The sequence below is a fragment of the Macrobrachium nipponense genome, chromosome 2 (assembly GCF_015104395.2).
Source record: "Macrobrachium nipponense isolate FS-2020 chromosome 2, ASM1510439v2, whole genome shotgun sequence".
NCBI classification, from domain to species: domain Eukaryota; kingdom Metazoa; phylum Arthropoda; class Malacostraca; order Decapoda; family Palaemonidae; genus Macrobrachium; species Macrobrachium nipponense.
Window position 1 is genome coordinate 83414621 of NC_087201.1, and position 22426 is coordinate 83437046.

At 36.9% G+C, this 22426-nt stretch overlaps 1 protein-coding gene across 1 annotated transcript in view; it reads right to left on the bottom strand.

The window, feature by feature from the left end:
• Nucleotides 1-22426, bottom strand: part of LOC135221239 (uncharacterized) — a 217346-nt gene that overhangs the window by 85811 nt on the left and 109109 nt on the right. Inside the window, exons 8-11 of the mRNA XM_064259055.1 lie at nucleotides 20015-20177; nucleotides 18757-18879; nucleotides 18348-18609; nucleotides 10634-10836 (exon numbers count right to left, since the gene is read on the bottom strand). Of these exons, the coding sequence (XP_064115125.1) occupies nucleotides 10634-10836; nucleotides 18348-18609; nucleotides 18757-18879; nucleotides 20015-20177 (751 nt within the window). The remainder of the gene's footprint in view (nucleotides 1-10633; nucleotides 10837-18347; nucleotides 18610-18756; nucleotides 18880-20014; nucleotides 20178-22426) is intronic.

Sequence of the window (22426 nt, forward strand, 5' to 3'; positions counted from 1 at the left end):
ATATAAAACTTTATGAAACAGCTAATTTTAAATGGTCAAAGCAAACATTTCGACAATCGCACAAAAAACAAAAAAATTCTGATTTTTTCGGAAGAGTTACCGCGCGAACAGTAATTTTTTTTTTTTCATAAATTCACCATAAATCAAATATTGTGCTAGAGACTTCCAAGTCGTTGCAAAATGAAGGTAAATGATTGAATATTACTAGAATATAAGAGTTTTAGCTTACATTGCGTTTTTCGACCATTTCGGTAGAGTCAAAGCTGACCGAAAGTTGTTAAATTTTTTGCACTTAACGTTATTTATATGGAAATATTTCAAAACTGATAAAAGCTACAACCATGGGTTGTCTTTTGTTGTATTGTGCATGAAATTGCGCACATTTCCATATATAAAACTTTATGTAACGGCAAATTTAAAAGGTGCAAACATTAGGACAATCGCACGAAAAAATTTATCGGAAGAGTTATCGCACGAACGTAAGGAAAAGGTTTTTTCATAAATTCACCATAAATCGAATATTGTGCTAGAGACGTCCAATTTGTTGCAAAATTTAGGCAAATGATTGAATATTACTATAATAATAAGAATTTTAGCTTACAATTGCGTTTCTCGACCATTTCTGTGAGTCAAAGTTGACCAAAGGTTGAAATTTTTGCACTTATCGTTAGTATGATGAAAATATTTCAAATTGATGAAAGCTACAATCATGAGTATTTTTTTAGTTGTATTGTGCATGAAATTGCGCACATTTTCATATATAATACTTCATGTAAAGGATAATTTAAAATGGTGCAATAATTATGTCAAAGTGACGAAATAATTTCCGAGATGTGTCACTGATACTTTTTAGTGCGATAAGAAAGAAATTCGCGCTTGCGCGCCTGCGTAGCGATTGTAAACAAAACAACGCCTTGATCCGTGAACTCCCAGCATCCCCCAAGGCGCGTTGATACAAAAAGTTTTCGGCTGGTAGGCCTATAAGTATTTTTCCGCGAATTTTTAAAAAAACTTTTTTGAGCGACTATGATACGTCCCAATCGGCATACGGGAGGACATTTTGACTCGACGTTTAATACGTCCAATCGGCGTAAGAGGGTTAAGGAGCACAACACCGATCCCGATCACCTGATCCTAACACGAGGGTTTGTGCTTAATTTGAAAAGAGCTATCCCCAAACTCATTTCAAATAACCCAAAGAAAATAGTATACTTATGTTAAATAAATTTTTTAACTCACTATTTAAGGATCAGTGTGGCTCCCTATCCCAGCACGTATCCGTAGACACGTAACCAAGAGAGAATGATCTCTCTAGGTCAACTTGACCTCCTTCGTGCAAAGAGAAGACAACACATAGTTGCATCTCCTGTAAATTACAGCTAATATGTCTCTCACGACATATTGTTATGGAAAGAACAAGAATTGTTAAAAGACTCGCACTTCAAGGCGCTTTTAATTCTCAGCTGTTAGAAGGAATCATCAAGTTACTTAGAAGTGCTTTAGAGATCACACTGTTCCAAAGAAGACCAGGGCTTTCTTTGAACTTGATCTCTTCTGGATGAAGCCTAGAGCCTGGCTTGCGCCTGGCTGGCGCCTCGCGCCCGTCTGACGCCTCGCGCTTGGCTGGCGCATGTTGCTTGGCTGGCGCCTCGCGCCTGGCTAGCGCCTTGCGCCTGCCTGGAGCCTCGCGCCTGGCTGACTTCTCCCCACTTGCTGGAGGTTCGAGCTTCTTAAGAGTCTTGAGGAAACTGGCGATGCCCACATCGGACACTTTTTCTGATTTGTTTGCCTCTAGCGCATCTGCGCCAGGTTGGAGGCACGCTCCTTCTCCTCATCAGACAATGACAGTGTTTATTTGGACTGTCTTCCTCTGTGGTGGGGGGGGTCTTTACACCTGTTTCTGGTATTTGGCGCCTGATTGGCGCTACATTGTCCGAAAGTCCTGAACATCCACAATCGTTTTATCAGGAGACTGGAGAAGTGGTGGAAAGAAATTCTTTCACTTTGAGTCTTTTGGTCTCTCCGGCAAGGGGAGGTGATTGTAATCAGCTACATCTAGTAGACGATAGGATATCTAACCATACGAGAGATAAGAGTCTTCCTCCGAGGAGGGTCCTTCTTGAATACTTCCGTTGCTCACGAGATCTCTTCTTACATGTTGAAGGGGTTTCTCGTTACAGAATCTTCCCTATCCTTGCCCGAAGGAAGGGAAGAATCCTGGAAGTCGAAGGAGACTCCAAGCTGAAATTGGGATGACTCCTGATTTCTAGCTCTTTATTGTATCCCTCTGAACACCTTCTGGGAAGTTTTTCAAGCCGTCATTGCATACCAGAGACTCTGTAGGCAAACGTTTGAACCATTCTACTGTAGATGAAAACGTAAGTACCCTGCCTGGACAACGAAACCTCTATCTGAAAACATTGAATCAGGAATAGGGGGTTTCAGTTCTTTTGCCAGACATACTATGCTGGCAAAAAAAAGAACCCATTGTCTAGTCTCCATAGAATCGATGCGAGATTCCAATGCTCAAAAAATTCACTTGTCTTCTTGGTCGTTTAGGACCAAGAGAAACAAAGAATTCCCTCATAAAAATTTCTCAAAGAAGTTTGATGAGGAGCAGTTCCATCTTGTCGGAAAATGGAATCTGTGACCACAAAAAACAAAAAAGATCCCCATTAGAAGTACATGATATCCTACTATTGTCTCATTGAGTATCGTATAAGGTCCCGAAGATCTTAATCCTGCTATCTCCAATTCCTTTGTAGAGACAGAGTATAGCCTTTTACTGCATTCTTTGATAGCAGATATATACAAAGGTGATTCTCCCTCTGAAAGGGAAGAAAAAAACCGCTATGTGGTTCACAGAGGTATCGGAAGAGAACAGTTTCCTCATTCCCTCTAGCACGATCTGCAGCAATTCTATGTCTTGGCCATGACTATTGTCATCTACCTTGAAAAATCCTCTCATTCATGTCCACTTCTGGTCAGTCTGCATGCAGACAGACTCAGAGTGGAGAGGTTGTAAGGTCCATTTTATAATAGATGCTGATGGAATATCCAGACTCTCTTGGAAAAGACTTCCAAAAACATGCTGTAGAAGAACGTGACCTCTGTGAATCCACCTCTCTGAGGCCAAAATGAGGCATAAAGTATTATCTTCTCTTTCTTTGACGCCCTTTATCTTAAATTCTGTAAAGAATTTATATTATATTTAGGGGAAAAAAGACTAAGTTTATTCCCTTTCTATAAAATAAAGGTGGCGTATATTGCTACCTCTCTTGGCTCGAGGAAAAGAAGCAGTCTATAGAAGCCTGTTCATCTTCCACCTTGCTAAGAGATCTATGAAGAAGACTTTCCGCAGGTTTCTCACAACTCTTTCCAATAAATGTTAGACATACGTTAACAGTTATTATCGTCGATCGAGAAGGTTCTCACGGACATGCAAAATCTTGCAACGAACCTCTTAAGGATCATTACGTTCCCTGTCTGTTTTCCAAATAGGTTCTCTTTTTTAACGCGAACAGGAGCGAAAAAAGAGATTCTCGATGCTCTTTGCGATATGAGAGTCGTGGAACTAGCCTAAGTGATTGAAAAGGGTAACGAAATCAGGAACGAATCTTGCCGTTACCGAGCCTGCTGTCCGAGAGGCTACTGGATTCTTAGGTAATAACCTCGCTAAACGAGAAAATATCTTGGATGGCTCATAGGGCATGCGCAGGCTTGGATGGTGCTCTGGCCCCATTGCGCCAGGCTGGCGCTTCTGCCGCAATTTGTGCCAGGCTGGCGCTTCTGGCGCATTGCGCCAGGTTGGCGCTTCTAGCGCTTTGCGCCAGGCTGGCGCTTTCTTCTAATTCTCTTTATGTTATGTGCCAGAACATCTGTGCCTTTATGGTACCCGACATCCTTTCACATGTTAATTCCGTTCTTAGTAGGAAAAAACTCTATGTACGTAGTATAGTCCATTCAGGGTGAAACCATTTCTCCGCCACGAAGAGAATGTTTCCCATCCCCACTCATCCATCTTCTCTTGAGCAATATCCGATTCTAAAAAGGTTGTGTGCGTTTCTCGAAAGACTTGACCATACCGTAGTCTTATAGTGAATTCTCTACTACATCCATCTTCTCACTAAGCATGTTTTCTAATAAGCCATGCTTTCGTAAGCATGAGAGCATTATATAATATAATGTTCTGCTGCGTTAGAATCCTTTAATAATGTTACCTACGGTAAACAGCATTGAAAGGTTATAATATCTTTCTTATTGAAAGCTTCTTAGCAAAAGGCAGACAATATTGATTTATGTTAGCTTAACTATCCCTCATTCAAGACTAAGTCCATGATTGTAGGGGGAATATACGGTTAAACATTCGATCCCGTTGGAGAGAGAGATGTAACCGAATGCTCATGACCGAGAACCGGATGGTACTGTATTGGCCTTAGAATGACAGCCCGGCAGTCTCGCTCACTGCCTGACTGCATTCATCATGAGTTGCCAGTTACTTCATTCAATGAAGGAAGATAATAAAATTATTCTCGAGCCTAAGGAAGCTCTTAATAATGCAAATTTAAGCCAAACAACCTTTGTTAAATAACGAAGCTGAGTAGGTATCGTCGTAACAAACCTTTTAAGCGAAGTCCTTACCAGGAAAATCCTGTAAGGATATAGATAATTCCATAGCGAACCACAAAGGCAACTCTGGTATGCGTATATGACTTGTCATTCAGTAGTCGTATACAGCAAGTCTTGCTACTACATTCTTTCCTCTCCGATTCAGAGAGAATGGAAATCTTGCCCTCTTCGTTCTTTTCGTCAATAAACACGAATTAATATTAGTCGAAAGAGATCGCAATGAAAACTCTAGGATCGAAGAGAATCCCTCAAATTTTTATTCTCTTGGATATAAGGCCGTATTCTACGCCTCTACTATTTGGAAGAGCCTCTAATCAATGAATGAGAGCTCGTGCGAATCTTGTTTAATTTGCAAACGATTGCCACTCTTTCTGTAAATGGTTGGTTGCATTATTTTAGAAGGGGAAAGATTTTAATATCGTCTTATTAGTAATGAACTAATTTTTTCCAATAAAAAAGGTTTCCAATTCCGATCTATCTTCCATTTCCTGTCCATCAAGTTGGGAGAAGAATGAGCAACCGGAGGAGAGCGCCTGCTTTCGTAAGGTGAAAAGCTTTTAGCGGTACCGATTCTAATCTGACAAGGGCTACGGCCGCCTGTGCGACATCTTGAGTCCCCGCCAGGAAAAAAAGCCGATCTTGCTCTTGCCTTTACTTGCATTAAGACTATCTGAGAAGGGCGACGGCCGCCTGTGCGAAAACTCCCGTCCTTATCAGGAGAAGGCCTCAAATGTATTCACCCCTTTCGCAGAATCCGGCTCTACTCCATCTCCGATGAAGATCCTGGTTTATAGTTTCAGGCGTTCTTTGCGCCTCATTTCAGTCGCTTCAGGCGCATTTCAGGCGCTTTGCACCTCATTTCAGGCGCTTCAGGCGCTTTGCACCTCGTTTCAGGCGCTTCAGGCGCTTTGCGCCTCGTTTCAGGCACTTCAGGCGCTTTTTGCGCCTCGTTTCAGGCGCTTTGCGCCTCAGTTTCAGGTGCTTCAGCAGCTTTTGCGCCATCATTTCAGGCGCTCAGAGCTTTGCGCCTCGTTTCAGGCGCCTCAGGCTCTTTGCGTCTCGCTTCAGGCGCTTTGTGCCTCATTTCAGCCGCTTCAGGCGCCTCTTTAGATTCCTCTCCGCCTTGTCGGCGATTTGCGCCTGGCCGCCTCGTCCGAGCTGTCAAAGACTTCTATCGGACGGTTAACGGAAGGAAGGAGATCCTTTCACCTGGAGGATCCTTCTTCAAAACTTCTATTAACGAAGATATCTACTGTTGCCTTTCTCTAGGATCTTCGTAGAGTCGTCTTCTTTCTCCGTATCCGATCTAGGGGTGGAAGGATTTAATGAATAAATGTCTTTCTTCTTCTTCTCAGGTGGATAGCCTTCCGGAAAACATTCCGGGATAGAATCCCAAGCTGGCGATTTCCCACGATCCTTTTAGAAGGTCTCGACAGCTTGTGAGAACTCCACCCTATTTTCCTTTCGATGAAGACTCGGATGACGAAAAAACACTGTTTTAGGATGCCTTTTCCAACGGCTATCCTTGACAGTCTGGTGACGCTACTACAGATCTGCCGAGGGGACGCCCTCCGACCGTTGGGGATTCTCTGAAACCTCCTTAAGGCTTCGACATTCCTTCTCCTCTGGGCTTGTGAGCTTGGAAGAGGTCTAGGCCTGAGAGCGAGGACAGAGCCGATCGGGAACGCACCCTCCACTATTTTAGGACGCCTTTCCAATGGCGAACTTGGCAGTCTGGGACGTTCTAGTCTGCCGAGGGGACGCCTGATCGGTGGGGATTCTCTGAAAACCTCTGTGCTGGCTTTCGAAATTCCTTCTCCTCTGGGCTTGTGAGTTTGGAAGAGGTCTAGACTGGGAGCGAGACAGAGCCGATCAGACGCACCCTCCACTTCAATGTGGAACACTATATTCACTTCTTACCTTTTAAGAGCTCGCTTTTGAGCTACATCCATTATCTTCAATTTGCATATATAAATTTGTAGTTTCTGTGGAGTAAGAAGGTGATGAGGATGCAACAACTACTAGTACTGCTAATACTCTAACTGTTCGTTAGCACAAACGTTATTAAAGCTTATAAAGTAAGCATAACTAGTTATATGCTTTTCTGACTTCCTAAAGTAGGAAAATTAGAGTTTAATAATTTCCTCAATAAAGTTGTACCTTTATTACATGTAATAATGAATAAATATTAATAATTCCCTTTATTGCAAACTATGTGAGTGTCTACCGATAATTTTGGTAGTTTCACTTAGTATTTTCTTAGAAATTTCGAAGCGAAATTCCTTAAAAAGTTAATAAAAGCGTATGCCGAACCATAGACCCAGTACTTCCCTGCAAAAGACAGCCCAGAAGATCGATGGCGATGAAACACGAAAATCAAATCAGGAGGAACCGTAAACGTATGTTTACATTCCAAACGATAGAGAAAATCTGTCCTTAGAAGGTAATAGTTCCTATTCCTGCCACCCATCGGCAGGCCGGTAGATCACCTGACCTACCTACCTGTAGCGTGTGCCGCGAAATTCGAATTTCTATTGGGGACGACGGAGTCTATAGCTATGTATATATCTGACAGGTAAGTTGAATGTATGAAATTAAACATTTCTGATATTGTTAATTGAAAAATCTTTGCTTTCAGCAAGAATATTTTTCAGTTTTGAATTCCGTACATAAATTAATCTTTGTTGGGTCCAACTTGGGTATTCAACAAGTAAACGTTGCACTGTCATGGGTGCTTGACATCTATTACACTTCATTGCATGTGGTGTTGACTGTAATTACAATAATTACTCTCTCTCTCTCTCTCTCTCTCTCTCTCTATTAATTAAAATTGATCCAATTTTACCTTCACCATCTAGGACTGTAAATGCACCATTATAAAACATAGGCACATAACAAAGAGTTGTACAGTGGAACCTTGGTTTTCATACATAATCTATTCGGGAACCTCCCACGAAGTCCGAAACTTAAGAAAACCAAAAAACAATAATTCCATAAGGAATAATGCAATAGAATTAATGCGATGCAGACCACCAAAAATATTTTTTAAATACATTATTTTATAGGAATGGAAACAGTTTTGGACATAAGAAAACAATAAGCAATAAATATCAATGAATAATGTAACGAATAATGGACACTTAACATCACTCTTACCTTTATGGAAGACTTCTGTTAGCGCATGGAAGATAAAGAGAAGGGGAGAGGGAGGAGGAGAGGTTATTGCTTGTTAGGGGAATCCCCCTCCAAAAGGACATCAGGTATCAAGAACCTATCTGGGATTATTTCTCTAGATTTTTTGTGGCACTGTCTGGGGCTACTTCTCCACTTTGTTTTTACTAGGCCCAGCTTGAGAATCACTGGAGCCCTGTCGCACAACAAAACTGTCCAGAGACATTTGTTTCTGACGTCTCTAAAATCTGCCTAAAGTGATACAAAACGTAGTCATTAAACATGTAAGAGACACGGATTGCAATGTCTATGTCAGGATAAAACTTATCAAATTTTTTTTTAACATTACTCCACTTGGAAAACACTTCTTTAACCACCGAAGTAGGCACAGTATCCCGTCTCTTTTCCTCCTCCTTGCATTCCCATCTGCTGCCTCTTGCTGTTCCTGATAAAGGTCTTGCAGTTCTTCAGTGGGCATCCATTAACTCTTCCACATCCTTGCCACTCACATCCAAGCCCATGGACTTCCCCAGGGACACAATAGATTCCACAACATGAGTAGGGTCGTCAGAGTCAGCCCAAAATCCTTCAAATCCTTCTCGAGGTAACACTCTGGCCACAATTTTCTCCAAGCAGAGTTCATTGTCCTGGAAGTTACTCTTATTTATAAGACTTATGCAAATACAGATAATGAAATGACCCTTCCAGAACTCTCCCAGGGTCAATTCAGTGTCTGAGGTCACTTCAAAGAACCTTTGGAACAATGCATTTGTGTAAAGTTTCTTGAAGTTTAAGATGATTTGCTGGTCCATGGGCTGGATGAAAGGAGTGGTATTAGGGGGTAAAAACTTAACAGTGATGAATTTAAATTCATCCAACAACTGGTCTTCTAAGCCAGGAGGATGCACAGGAGCATTGTCCATTACCAGGAGGCACTTGAGGGGTAATTGATTATCCTGGAGGTGTTTTTTTACCCTTTTTGTTTGCCCTCCACAGCACAGGCAATTTGTTCTTAATAAAATTGTTTTTCTTAAACACTTGGGGAGTTACAGAGTAATACACCAGTAGGGACTTATTTTGAAATCCCTGCTGGCATTTCCACAGAACAAGAGAGTTAGCCTGTCCTTCATAGGCATGTGCCCTGGCAATGAACTTTCCTCTTCAGTGATGTAGGTTCTCTTTGGCATTTTTGTTCCAAAAAGGGCCTGTTTCATCACAACTGAAGACATGTTGAGGAAGGAATCCTTCAGCTTCAAGATATTCTTTGAAATCCAGAATGAATTCTTTGGTGCCACGTTTGCTGGAACTCACAGCCTCCCCATCCCATATAACACTAAGTATCGCATTTCGAATTTTTCAGACCAGCCTCTGCTGGCCTTGAAATCACTAACAATTGCCCACTTGTTGTGGGCAATTTCTTATTGAGATCAGCATGCAACACTGGCCTTTTCACAAATGATTGCTTCAGACACACTATCCCCCACTATGTAATTGTTTTTCATTTATCCACACTAACAGAAGCTTTTCAGCTTTTCATTTTTCTTTACTAGGATAGACTTGATTCTCGACACTGACTTGCCGTACATCCTAGCAAGATCAGTCACACACGCACCAATTTCATACTTTGCTACAAGTTCTTTCTTAAACTCTATCGTGTTTTTGGCCCTTTTTACTGAAGGGCTGGCACTACTTGGAACTTTCTTTGGCCCCACAATGGCTTGCTTGCAATCAGTTTCACTAACAAAAATAGCACAAAACAGAACAAACACATGATGATGCAGACTGCGCACGAGGTGATACTTGTTCAGTGAAAAAACTAAGGCAGAATGAATCACAGGAGATGGGATGCTTTGTTTGGGCGCTTGGTATGGGGCGAGGGTCACGTGGTGGGCCCCAGAAGGAGCATTTTATAGTGTAAGAAATCCAAGGAAATGTACGAAATCCAACCGAAGACAAAATTTTATCGGAAAGTCTACAAAAAACGAATTTATGAAAACCATGTTCCACTGTAATAGTCCAAATAAAAAGCACTGTTTGTTCATGAAAAAGAATTTCAGAACAAAGGCATAGAGATACAATAAAGAAGTTTTTAATAAAATAAAATTGAGAAGACTTCTAAAAACAGAACGGTCAGAAAGGGGGAAAGAGGAGAGAAATAGTACATGTAATCTTCATTCACACACTCCTATATTTTTACCAATCATTTATTTCTTTCTTTAAGGGTAATGGATTAATCTAACTTTTACATGAAATTACAGTGACTTTCATTTCTTTTAAAAGTTAGCTTAATACTTGGGGAGCATGATTAGGGTTACATTCAAGTGTTCAACTCTGGGAATAAGAATTTACTAGCCTTTTTAGAGACTGTGCCACACTCATGTGAAAATTCAACTTGCACGACGGGGTCTACAACCTGTCCTCACATAAGATTGAGGTATTACTGTACATCAACAGCATGAAGTAAAATAAAACATAGTGCTGCCTAACCAGAGGCAAGAAAGAAAATTTCCCACATACTAAATGCACACCATAACACTAAAATATTATATAAATAATCACCATGCTATGTCCTGGTTTAATCTAAAGGTAGGAAAATGAAGAGATGAAAATAAAAAGTGCAGCCAACACATTATAATGTGATATTCTAAAAATACCTCAATTTCCATCAACTAAGTGACAACACTTGCCAAGCTTACACCATACCAGGAGTTATAGCATGAACAACATTAGTTTGCATAAGTTACCAGTTTTTTAAAATCATACCCTCAGTATAAGACATTATTATACGTTCACACTTTCCATATAAGTCAAAATGAGTCATGACATCTCATACCATCCCATCTGTTTTGTCTTCTTTGGCATTCGAGTAAGGGGAGGATCCAGGCATGAAAGATGATAATAATGGCCACAGGTATCACACTCTATCAACAGGTGTTGTTCTTTCATCTGCTGACAAACACGGCATCGATTCAATGACAGACCAGTTGGAACAGATTCTGGAAATGCAATACAACAGGTTAGTGGAACATATGCAGACTACACCTGAAAAGTATACTTAAAGTATACTTATAAGTTCTCACATTCTCACAAAGTAGGGATAATAAACAATGCTATTCTCCTCATGCAGTACACAATTATGCTGTGGATATAAATAAATTCTTTACATACTCTTGAAATAAAAAAAAATTAGTGTCACTTGAAAGTGAAACTGTTTTATGAATTTAAGCCTGACAAACCCCGTGTCCTAAATAATGATCTTTACCTTTTCCTTTTTCCATTTTTGCTCTCTAGATACCATTTCTTCCAGTTTATTCACTCCACAATTAGTCTTTTGTAAGTTCATCACTGTATTCTCTTGTGCTACATATACAGAGGTGGTCTTTTCCCCCTCTGAAATCAAAATTAGTTGTCAACAAGTTCTATTAAAAATTCTTAATTAAAAAAAAATGTGAGTTTGCTGACCAATAAAAGTCTCACGAGGAACCTCTCACCTGAAATAACTTTCTATTCCCTGCCACTGGTGGCTAGCCATTCTGGTGTGTCAAGAAAATTGATGGGGTCAACACATTTTTGTGGCCCATCAAAAAAGGTGACTTGCATCGATCTTCCATACAAATACAATTTTTAACATAACTTAGTGGTTTTCCACCAACCATAAGGCCTCATAGCATGTGCAGTTCATCACAATCCTTGCTTTACTTTACATATACTATAATTTATAAGATAAAAAGACATTCAAGTTGTTGGTGCTATGAAATGGTGAAGGGCTTAAACTCCAACATAGTCTTGTTTCCAGGACAACATGCATTTGTAGAAGCTCTGATGGATTCGTTGGAATCATCTCAAGGAATCTGTACTGCTCTGTTTCTCTCCCCCTAACGTCACACATGTCAGTATGGTTTTACATTGTTTTTCTTTCATCCTTTTTTTGTATTTATGTACTTTGCTCTATTTGTTATGGATAACCTACCAATAGTCTAGGAACCTCTTCCAGCTGTTGTTATTCTTCTTACTTTTCTCTCACCATGTAAGTTACACTCAGCGTCTCAATGAACAGACATACAAAATTTAACTTGTGTGATATCAAACAATGAAATAAGGCAATTCTGGCTGAGTCTTGGTGAACAGAATTCATAATGAAGTGTCTCATACATTCTTAGGTTTTGCAGTCAAGCATTCTACTATCTCCATATGATGGATATAAGCTGTTGCAAAGATGCTAAATTATAGTGGGTTTACTGTATGTGTACATATCGGGGTATATATACTTATACCTCTTACGCCGACTGGACGTATTTTACGTCGACATTTTTTGTCTCCCGTGTGCCGACTGGACGTATTTTACGTCGACTTACAAAAGCTTTTTTTAAAATTCGCGGAAAAATACTTATAGGCCTACCAGCCTAAAACTTTTTTTGAATCACGCTTCCTTGATGCTGGGAGTTCACGGATCAAGGTGTTTTGTTTTGTTTACAATTGTTACGCAGCGCGCGCAAGCGAATTTCTTTCTTGCCACACTAAAAAGTATCTGTGACACATTTCGGAAATTATTTCGTCACTTTGACATAATTTTTGTACCATTGTAAATTAGCCGTTACATGAAGTATTATATGTGAAAATGTGCGCATTTTTATGTAGAATACAGCAATAAAATACTCATGATTGTAGCTTTTATCAGTTTTGAGATATTTTCATATAAATAACGATAATTGCCAAAATTTCAACCTTCGGTCAACTTTGACAATCAACCGAAATGGTCGAAAAACGCAATTGGTAGCTAAAAACTCTATATTTTAGTAATATTCAATCATTTACCTTAAATTTTGCAACTAATTGGAAGTCTCTAGCACAATATTTCGATTTATGGTGAATTTATGGAAAAACTTTTTCCTTACGTCCGCGCGGTAACTCTTCCGAAAAAAATCATACATGCGATTGTGGTAATGTTTGCACCATTTTAAAATTAGCCGTTATATAAAGTTTTATATATGGAAATGTGCGCAATTTCATGCACAATACAACTAAAAATAACCCATGGTTGTAGCTTTTATTAGTTTTGAGATATTTTCATATAAATAACAATAATTGCCAAAATTTCAACCTTCGGTCAACTTTGACTCTACTGAAATGGTTGAAAATGCAATTGTAAGCTGAAACGCTTATATCAGTATATTCAAGCATTTACCTTCATTTTGCCAACAAATTGGAAGTCTAGCACAATATTTCGATTTATGATGAATTTATGAAAAAAATAACATTTTCTTTACGTCCACGCGGTAACTCTTCCGAAAAAATCATATGTGCGATTGTGGTAATGTTTGCACCATTTTAAATTAGCCGTTACATAAAGTTTTTAATATGAAAATGTGCGCAATTTCATGTAGAATACAACAAAAAATAATTGAAGGTTGTAGCTTTTCTCATTTTTGAAATATTTCCTTATAAATCACGATAAATAGAAAAAAAACCACATTCGGTCAACTTTGACTCTACCGAAATGGTCGAAAAACGCAACTGTAAGCTAAAACTCTTACAGTCTAGTAATATTCAGTCATTTATCTTCATCTTGAAACAAATTATTCAAAGTCTCTAGCAAAATATTTAGATTTATTGTGAATTAAAAAAAAAATCTTTCCTTCCCTCCGCGCGCGGATTCTCCGCCACAAATCTCCGAAATGCGTATGTACCATTCTCGGAATATTTGCTCGTTTCATATTAGGCATTTCATAGAGTTTTTATGTATGAAAATGTGCGAAATTTCATGTAGAATAAAATGAAAAATATTAGAAGGTTGTAGCTTTGCTTATTTCTGAATAATTGCATATATATATAAAAAAATTCGACATTCAGTCAACTTTAACTCGTCAGATATGGTCGAAAACTGCAATTGTAAGCTAATACTCTTACAGTAATAGTAATATTCAATCATTTGTCTTCATTTTGAAAGAAATTGGAAGTCTCTTGGACAATATTTAGATTTATGGTGAATTTTTGAAAAAAATATTTGTTTACGTCCGCGCGTTACGAATTCATGCATTATTTTGTGATAATATTTTCTCTGTGTTGCTTTTATCGTTTTACAATGTGTTATATACCAAAATTATTGCAATTTAGTGTACATTACAACGAAAAAAAAAGTAACTTGTTACCTTTAACCGTTTTGCGCACGGCGCGATTTGAATACAATTAATATAAGAAAATTTCGTTTTTTTTTTGCGCTATCATATATGCATTATTTTATATATGATAATGATAATTTTTTTTCATTTCTGATGGTTGCATACTAAACTTCAGCCAATGAAAAAAAAGGAGCCAAAAATGAACTCTTAATCTTGAAAACTAAGCGCGCTGTGATTTTTTGAAAAAAATATTTTTTCCGCTTCCGCGCTCACTCTGAAACACCTCCGGCACACGGGAGACAATTTTTTTTTTTTACAGTTTCGGCGTAAGAGGGTTATTATCATGTATTTAGTAATTAACATTTTACAGTACCAATGTATTTCTACATTTCTATTTATTTACCTATATTATTTCCATATTCTAGATTATTTGGAGTATCTGTGCTGTATCTGTTATTGCTTAAGTTCTACTACTACTGGCCGTTCTGACACTTAGATTAATCAAATAAAGGCACTTAAATGAAAAGATTTGTATATAACTCTATGTACCACTTTTCTTTATAGTATGTATATATACGTAATTCATTGCTGGTCCCCTTTTGCTATAACATTTTTTCTAATTTATTCTTAATGAAAGCTGACAAAGTGCGATGAATGCACATGTAGTAGGGAAGGTCAAGTACAATACAGTAATAAGTTGAAGCCTAACCCTCTACTGTACCTCATTTGAAATCGAGATCCACACGACTTTTTTTATTTTATTAACTTTTTCATCTTGTGAGTGATAGCTGATGGTATATCCTGCATTCTCTATTAAACTTCATAATACAAGCAGTTCCCACTTACCGGCGTCATCAGTTAACCCTTAAACGCCAATTGGACGTATTAAACGCCGATGAAAATTGTCTGTTGGGTGCCGAATTGATGTACGAAACGTCGACGCAAAAAAGTTTTTTTTTAAATTCGCGGAAAAATAGTTAAAGGCCTACTTGGCGAAAACTTTTGAATCACACACCTTGAGAGATGCTGGGAGTTCACGAATCAAGCTGTTGTTTTGTTTACAATCGTTACCCATGCGCGCAAGCGCGAATTTCTTTCTTCTCGCACTAAAAAGCATCAGCAACACTTCTCAGAAATTATTTTGTCACTTTGGCATAATTTTTGCACCATTTTATATTAGCCGTTACATAGAGTTTTCTATATGAAAATGTGTACAATTTCATGTAGAATACAAAAAAAATCAACCCATGGTTGTAGCTTTTATCTGTTTTGAAATATTTTCATATAAATAACGATAAGTGCCAAAATTTCAACCTTCGTCAACTTTGACTACCGAAATGGTCGAAAAATGCAATTGTAAGCTAAAACTTTTATATTCTAGTGATATTCAATCATTCACCTAACTTTTACAACAAATTTGAAGTCGCTAGCACAATATTTCGATTTATGGTGAATTTATAAAAAACAACTTTTTCCTTACGTCCGCGCAGTAACTCTTCGGAAAAAATCAGAAATTTTTTTGTCCGATTGTCGTAATGTTTGCACTGTTTTATATTAGCCGTTACATAAAGTTTTATATATAGAAATGTGTGCAATTTCATGTAGAATACAACAATAAACAACCCATGGTTGTAGCTTTTATCAGTTTTGAAATATTTTCATATAAATAACGATAAGTGCCAAAATTTCAACCTTCGGTCAACTTTGACTCGACCGAAATGGTCGAAAACCGCAATTGTAAGCTAAAACTCTTATATTCTAGTAATACTCAATCATTTACCTTCATTTTACAACAAATTGAAAGTCTCTAGCACAATATTTTGATTTATGGCGAATTTTGGAAAAAAACAAACTTTTTCCTACGTCCGTGCGGTAACTCTTCCGAAAAAATCATAAATTTTTTCGTCCGACTGCCATAATGTTTGCACCGTTTTATATTAGCCGTTACATTAAGTTTTACATATGAAAATGTGTGTAAATTTCATGTAGAATACTAAGAGAAAAAACCCATGGTTGTAGCTTTTATCTGTTTTGAAATATTTTCATATAAATAACGATAAGTGCCAAAATGTCAACCTTTGGTCAACTTGACTCGACTGAAATGGTAAAAAAAACACAATTGTAAGCTAAAACTATTACATTCTAGTAATATTCAATCATTTACCTTTATTTTGCAACAAATTGGAAGTCTCTAGCATAATATTTAGATTTATGGTGAATTTATGAAAAAAACTTTTTCCTTGCGTCTGCGCGGTAACTTTAGAAAAAAATAAATCTTTTTGTCCGATTGTCGTAATGTTTGCACCGTTTTACATTAGCCGTTACATAAAGTTTTATATATGAAAATGTGCGCAATTTCATGTAGAATACTACAAAAAAAACAACCCATGGTTGTAGCTTTAACCAGTTTTGAAATATTTTCATATAAATAACTATAAATAGATCAAATTTGACCTTTGGTCAGCTTTGACTCAACTGAAATGGTCGAAAAATGCAATTGTAAGCTAAAACTCTTACATTCTAGTAATATTCAATCAATTACCTTCATTTTGCAACAAATGGGAAGTCTCTAGCACACTATATCTATTTATGGTGATTTTTTTAAAACAACTTTTTTTTACATGTGCGTGTTACGAATTCATGCACCATATTGTGATAATATTTTCTCTGTGTTGCTTTGATCGCTTTACAATTTGTTACATACCAAAATCATCGCAATTTAGTGTACAATACAACGAAAAAGTAATTAACTAATTAGCTTTAACCGTTTTGCTCACAGCGCGGTTTGTATACAATTATATATGAATTTTCTTTTTGCGCTGTCATATATTCCAATATTTATATATGATATTTTTTTTCATTGCTGATGGTTGCATACTAAACTTCAGGTAATGACAAAAAAGTACGTAACCAAAAATGAACTCTTAATCTTGAAAATTAAGCGTGCTGTGATTTAAAAAAAAAAAAAAAAAAAAAAAAAAACTTTTTTTCTGCTTCGCTGCTCACTCGCGAATGCCGCCGACATACAGGAGACACTTTTGGAAATACCAGCTCTGCGTTTAAGGGTTAATGGTGTTTGGATTTTACGACACTTGGCTAACAATGCTGTTAACCAGATTTTTGCCAGTAAGCGGTTTACGAACACAGTAAGTGATCTATCAGTGCCGATAACCGTTTAACGGTGCTGTTTAGCAGTTCATCAGTACTTACATTGTCGTAAATGCCATTTATTACCATAATTATTGTGATGTTCTGGTTAAAGATAATTTTTGGTTATTGGCTGGGAATGGAAACCACCCTTAACAGGGACTGCCTGTATTCTTAACTATTCCTTCTATCCCTAATCCTTTGTGTTTCCTCTTACGTAACACACATACTATAACATTTCTAAAACTTGGCCTTCTGCTTCAATATACTGCCCCTCTCTCTCCTTTACTGATCTTATCCATTGTTGGCTTTGAAAACCATTTATGCAATCCACATTTTGCAATCCTGAGCATCTCTTGACATCATCTTTATATTCAATCTACAGTTTTGAGTTCATCCACAGCTACTCTCCTGACACTTTCTCCACTTCTTTTTTTCCATTTACATTAAGCTATGTTGTGATCCTCTTCATTTTCAACTTTATCTTCTATATTCTAGTCATTCATATTTTAAAAATTTCTGAGACCTTTTCCTCTCATTCTGCTATTAACACCAGATCAATCAGCATGTAGCAACCTTTAGGAACTTCCTTTTCTGAACTGCTTGGAAGGAGCTTCTTTCATTATTAAATAAAAAAAGCACTTCAATTCATTCTTGATGGACACCAACATTTATTTCAAATCCTTCTGACATTTATACCATATGCACTATACTTTTAGTATAAACTGGTTTAATGAGACAACTAAATCACAATACTATTCTCATAAGTTTTGTCACATAGTTGTTCTTAGAGAAAAGGTGAAAGGTGAAAATCAAAACAAGGAAAATTAAAGATGTTTGACACATTGAAGCTGAGACTGAAGGGACTGCAAAGAAACATTCATTACATTCAGAAGCAACATCACCAGTTTAATGAGTATTTCTGGTAGACTGTATGTACTTTTATTAAGCCAATCTATGTCTTGTCTTCAAACTCTGTCAATGCTTTCTTAAGATCCATATATCTCCAATGCTGACCCAAGTAATCTTAATTTTATACAGCACTTGTTAAACTGAGAGTCCCCTTTCCCTTTGAACAGTGGCTCCATAAAAACTTGGTTAACTAACAGTTACCCATAAAGTAAAATCCCATATTTGCTAAGGTTTCTAACCTTCTCCAGCTCTTTTCAGGGTTTTCTACTGTGTGTATAACAACTTTCAATTTAGTTGTAGCTTGAATTATTAAAACAAGTGCAAATAAAGCTTGAACATAGACAAAAGTTTTCAATCAAAATATTAAACTAACCTCCACTGGAGGAACTTGTTCGTCATCATCATCTTCGCAGCTGCCTTGGTCATGATAGGTGTTCGTAAGCTTCCTTTTGGTAGAGGTCTTGTAGGTAATGGTGGACTCGGAGGGTTATGTAAAGCTGCTACAACTGGAGGAAGAGGAAGGGGTCGTCCTGCCAAACCTTTCAAGAGATCATGAAGTTCCAAAGCTTTGTTGAGTAACATATCATTTTCTGACTTCATATGTTCACATTCTTTTTCCATAACATTAAATCTGCAAACAAAAATTAACAAAATCAGTAAATCTTAAAGAACTGGGAATAACTCCCTTAACATAAGAAGATGAAGCCTTACCCTCACACACAGTTACATTAACATGAGAATTTGTGAAGCATTTTAATGATAATGATCAAGTACTTACTTGGCTCTAAGTTCCACTTCTTCTTCAGTCAACTGCCTATTTTCTGTTAGAAGTTGATCTAAACGGTCTTTCATTTCTGATAAGCGATTTGTTCGGTCCAAATAATAACTTATAAATTCCACACTGTAAATAAATAAAATTTTTATATCAGTTTACTGTCTACAGAAAATAGATGAGTTATATAAATGCTTTTCAAAAGGGATTAATTGAGAAAATAAGAAACTTATGTGCCCCTAATAAACCTCTTCTTCACTAGCTTGCAACTAGTAAAATCTAAAAAATCATTTACTAAATTTGTTTAGATTCAATGCTATTTATGTAATGTAACTATAGCCACTTGACATCTTAAATTCCATATGGTTTATATTTCACATTTCATGGCACTCTGTGCAGTACAAAAAGTTCAAAGCAGCCTCTTTTTGCCTTATACTTTAAAACCACTTCTCCAACTTTACCTTGCTATAATTTTCACCTTCTGTTTAGGAACAAATCAATCAGGTGGGTCTTAGTTTTTAATTAAGACTGTGTCTTTTCAAGCTAATCTAATATAATATGCTAGCTGGAGTCCCCCTTTGCATGATGAAGCCACAGCTTTCATCATGACACTGAGGTACATACTGTCATCTTTACCAAATGATCACATCAGATGGTTACAAGTAATCAAAGACACAAAAATAAAATGCTATATAAAAAATCTCATCAATGCAAAATGTGGAAGGTACGTATATTCACATGGTATAAGAAAAAATTCTAAAAAACTTTCTGTATCTTCCACGGGAAGTTGTAAGTGAATATCTCCTACCCCTTGCTGGACACTTTTTTCCCTATGACAGTTGTAGGAAATACATTAATTTTACAGTTATAAGCATTCTTTCTAATATTTTTTCCCTTTTATTCAGTCAAAATGAAACAATAGCTCAAACAATACCGTAAAAGAAATAAGACCAGGAGCAAAATGCCTAGCATGTTTATTGTAAAATATCTGACCCATCCTTGAATGGGAATTTGTGACAACATTCCCCTTACCACCTCGAGCATGACTGAGGGCTTCTCAGTTCACTCAAACTCTTATATAGAGTGATCTGAAGAGTTGCCAATAGTGATATATCGAACTAGGAACATTCATCCGATAAAATTCGTTCAAACTGTATTGCATCAAATCTTGGCCTCTGCCCAGGAGCTATATATGATCATATACATATGATACCCAGGCTGTGGGGGTTAACAAAACAAAACTGCAAATTAATTTGAAACATACTTGAAAGCTGGAGGAATGTGCCACTTCTTTCTTATATCACCAACTTCAGCTGACTGCATCGCCTGTGATTCTGTACTCAACCCCATGAGTTCAGTTTTCCGCAAAAGTGAACGGAACAGTGAAGCAGAAGTGGACAATGCCCTGGGCATTTTCTGTGTTGGGTCTGTAAAAGAATATCATCAGTATAAATACAAGTACATTAAATATTGTTAGTGACTAACATAATCACACTTCAGCTATCAAGTTAAAAGTACTCGGAGTTCACATTCTTAATGCCTAAATATCACTAATAAATCAGCTCTCAACTGAATGATGACTGAGGTTTTGATACTACAATGACCCCCAGTTTTTAGAAGTTTCACATTTCCACGTTTCAATTAGTTACGGATTTTTTGTAGAACCCATTATTCTAGTCTGTTGGAGGAAATTTCACTAATTTGCACATTTTTTCATAGCGCAATATTCAATAATTACAGCATTTTCATTTAATTTTCATGAATAAAAACATTTTTATGATAACAAATGACTTACCATTTTTCAAATGTTAATACTAATGTAAATGGCAAAATAGTACCTGCAAAATGTTTAATACAAATTAAATATATCTGTAATACAAATTGTAAAATTCAGGTGGGCCCCAGAATGAGCTTAAGAAAAGTTTAAGTTCTCTCTCTCTCTCTCTCTCTCTCTCTCTCTCGTCTCTCTCTCTCTCCCCTCTCCCTCTCTCTCTCTCTCTCTCTCTGTAAGGGTAATGTTAAGATGTATTTAAAATTATATTATTGTATATTGTAGTTTTTTAAGATAGATCATACTGAACGGTATATGAAATATTCGCTATTATTTTAATTTCAATTTCCAGTCTTCTTTTACTGTAATGAAAATACTTTTATGTAATTATAGCAAGGAAAGAATTAAAAAAATGAATAAAAAATTAACATTTCATTTATCTATAAAACTATACTGTGCAAAACAAACATTCATGCATAAAAAATCCATCTTTCACTTTGAGAGAGAGAGAGAGAGAGAGAGAGAGAGAGAGAGAGAGAGAGAGAGAGAGAGAGAGAGAGAGAGAGAGAAAAAACTTAGTGTTTATAAATCAAAGGGCAGTAACTTGCCTGGACGAGAATTCAAAGGCAGACTATGGCTGGGACGAGAATGTTGAATGTTGCCTGTATGGAATTTGTATTTTTAATATTTTTATGGTGATTAGAGATGAAACACTGACAGTGATAAAATAGTCAGCTAAACTTGAAATACAGTCCAATAAATCCCAGCTAAAAATATGGCAACAATACATACGTGACAATACGTACTTGATTTGTTTATCTTCATGTTTATTATGTTTTGGTTCAGTAATTTATATTATTTTATAAAGGATAAGTACAATACAGTACGACTGATATATAAGAGAGAGAGAGAGAGAGAGAGAGAGAGAGAGAGAGAGAGAGAGAGAGAGAGAGAGAGAGAGAGAGAGAGAGAGAGAGAGAGAGAGAGAGAGAGAATTACAACATCATGGAAAAAGTTTTTGCTACAAGAATGATAGCACAAGAATTCAAAAATAAATTTACGGGAGATGGTGAGTACTAACCACAAAATTATGTAAACCAAGAACTTACTATGTGGTATAATAACTTTTTATCATAAATGCATTTGTAAATTTTTTACCATAAATACTAACATTACATAAAAAACATAGAATTCTGTTTGGAGGTACATTCCAGTTGTTCTAAATTATCTAAGTATTTCAGATAGTATGCTCTATACAGTATACATAGTACTATCCTGAAATATGTGCATGTACAGTAAATATAATTTCAAAATCATCTTACATCACAGGAAAAGTTACAAATTTTTAATCAATTTGTATTTTTCATAGCTAACAAACCTTCCGTCTTAACAATAGAATAATCTTCTTGTGTCAGCTGGAAACCGATCAAAAACAATCAAAGATTGTAAAGCAAGGAATCTGTGGCATCTGGCAACTCATGCATATACAAGGTGGAAGCTGGTCACCGACCAGGCATAGAACACCATGACGTGTAAGTCTTTCCCCCAACCCAGGAAAAGAGAGAGGGGTGGCTAGAGGTGGGCAGTCAAACGTTAAGACATCAGGTTTGTTAGCTATGAAAAATACAAATTGATTAAAAATTTGTCATTTGTTCATACATGGAACAAACCTTCGATCTTAACAATAGGATGGAGTTATACTTGGAGAGAGGTGCAAGTACCCTAGACCGGCTGGGAACTTAACCCACCTGACAACCCTTTTAAAAAAACAAGTTCTAAGAAGGGGATCCAAGCCCATAAGAGAATTGACAATCGGATATCTAAAAATGACACATTTTTAATCAATTTGTATTTTTCATAATTAACAAAACTAAGGTCTCAACATTAGGATATATACTAGCGCCA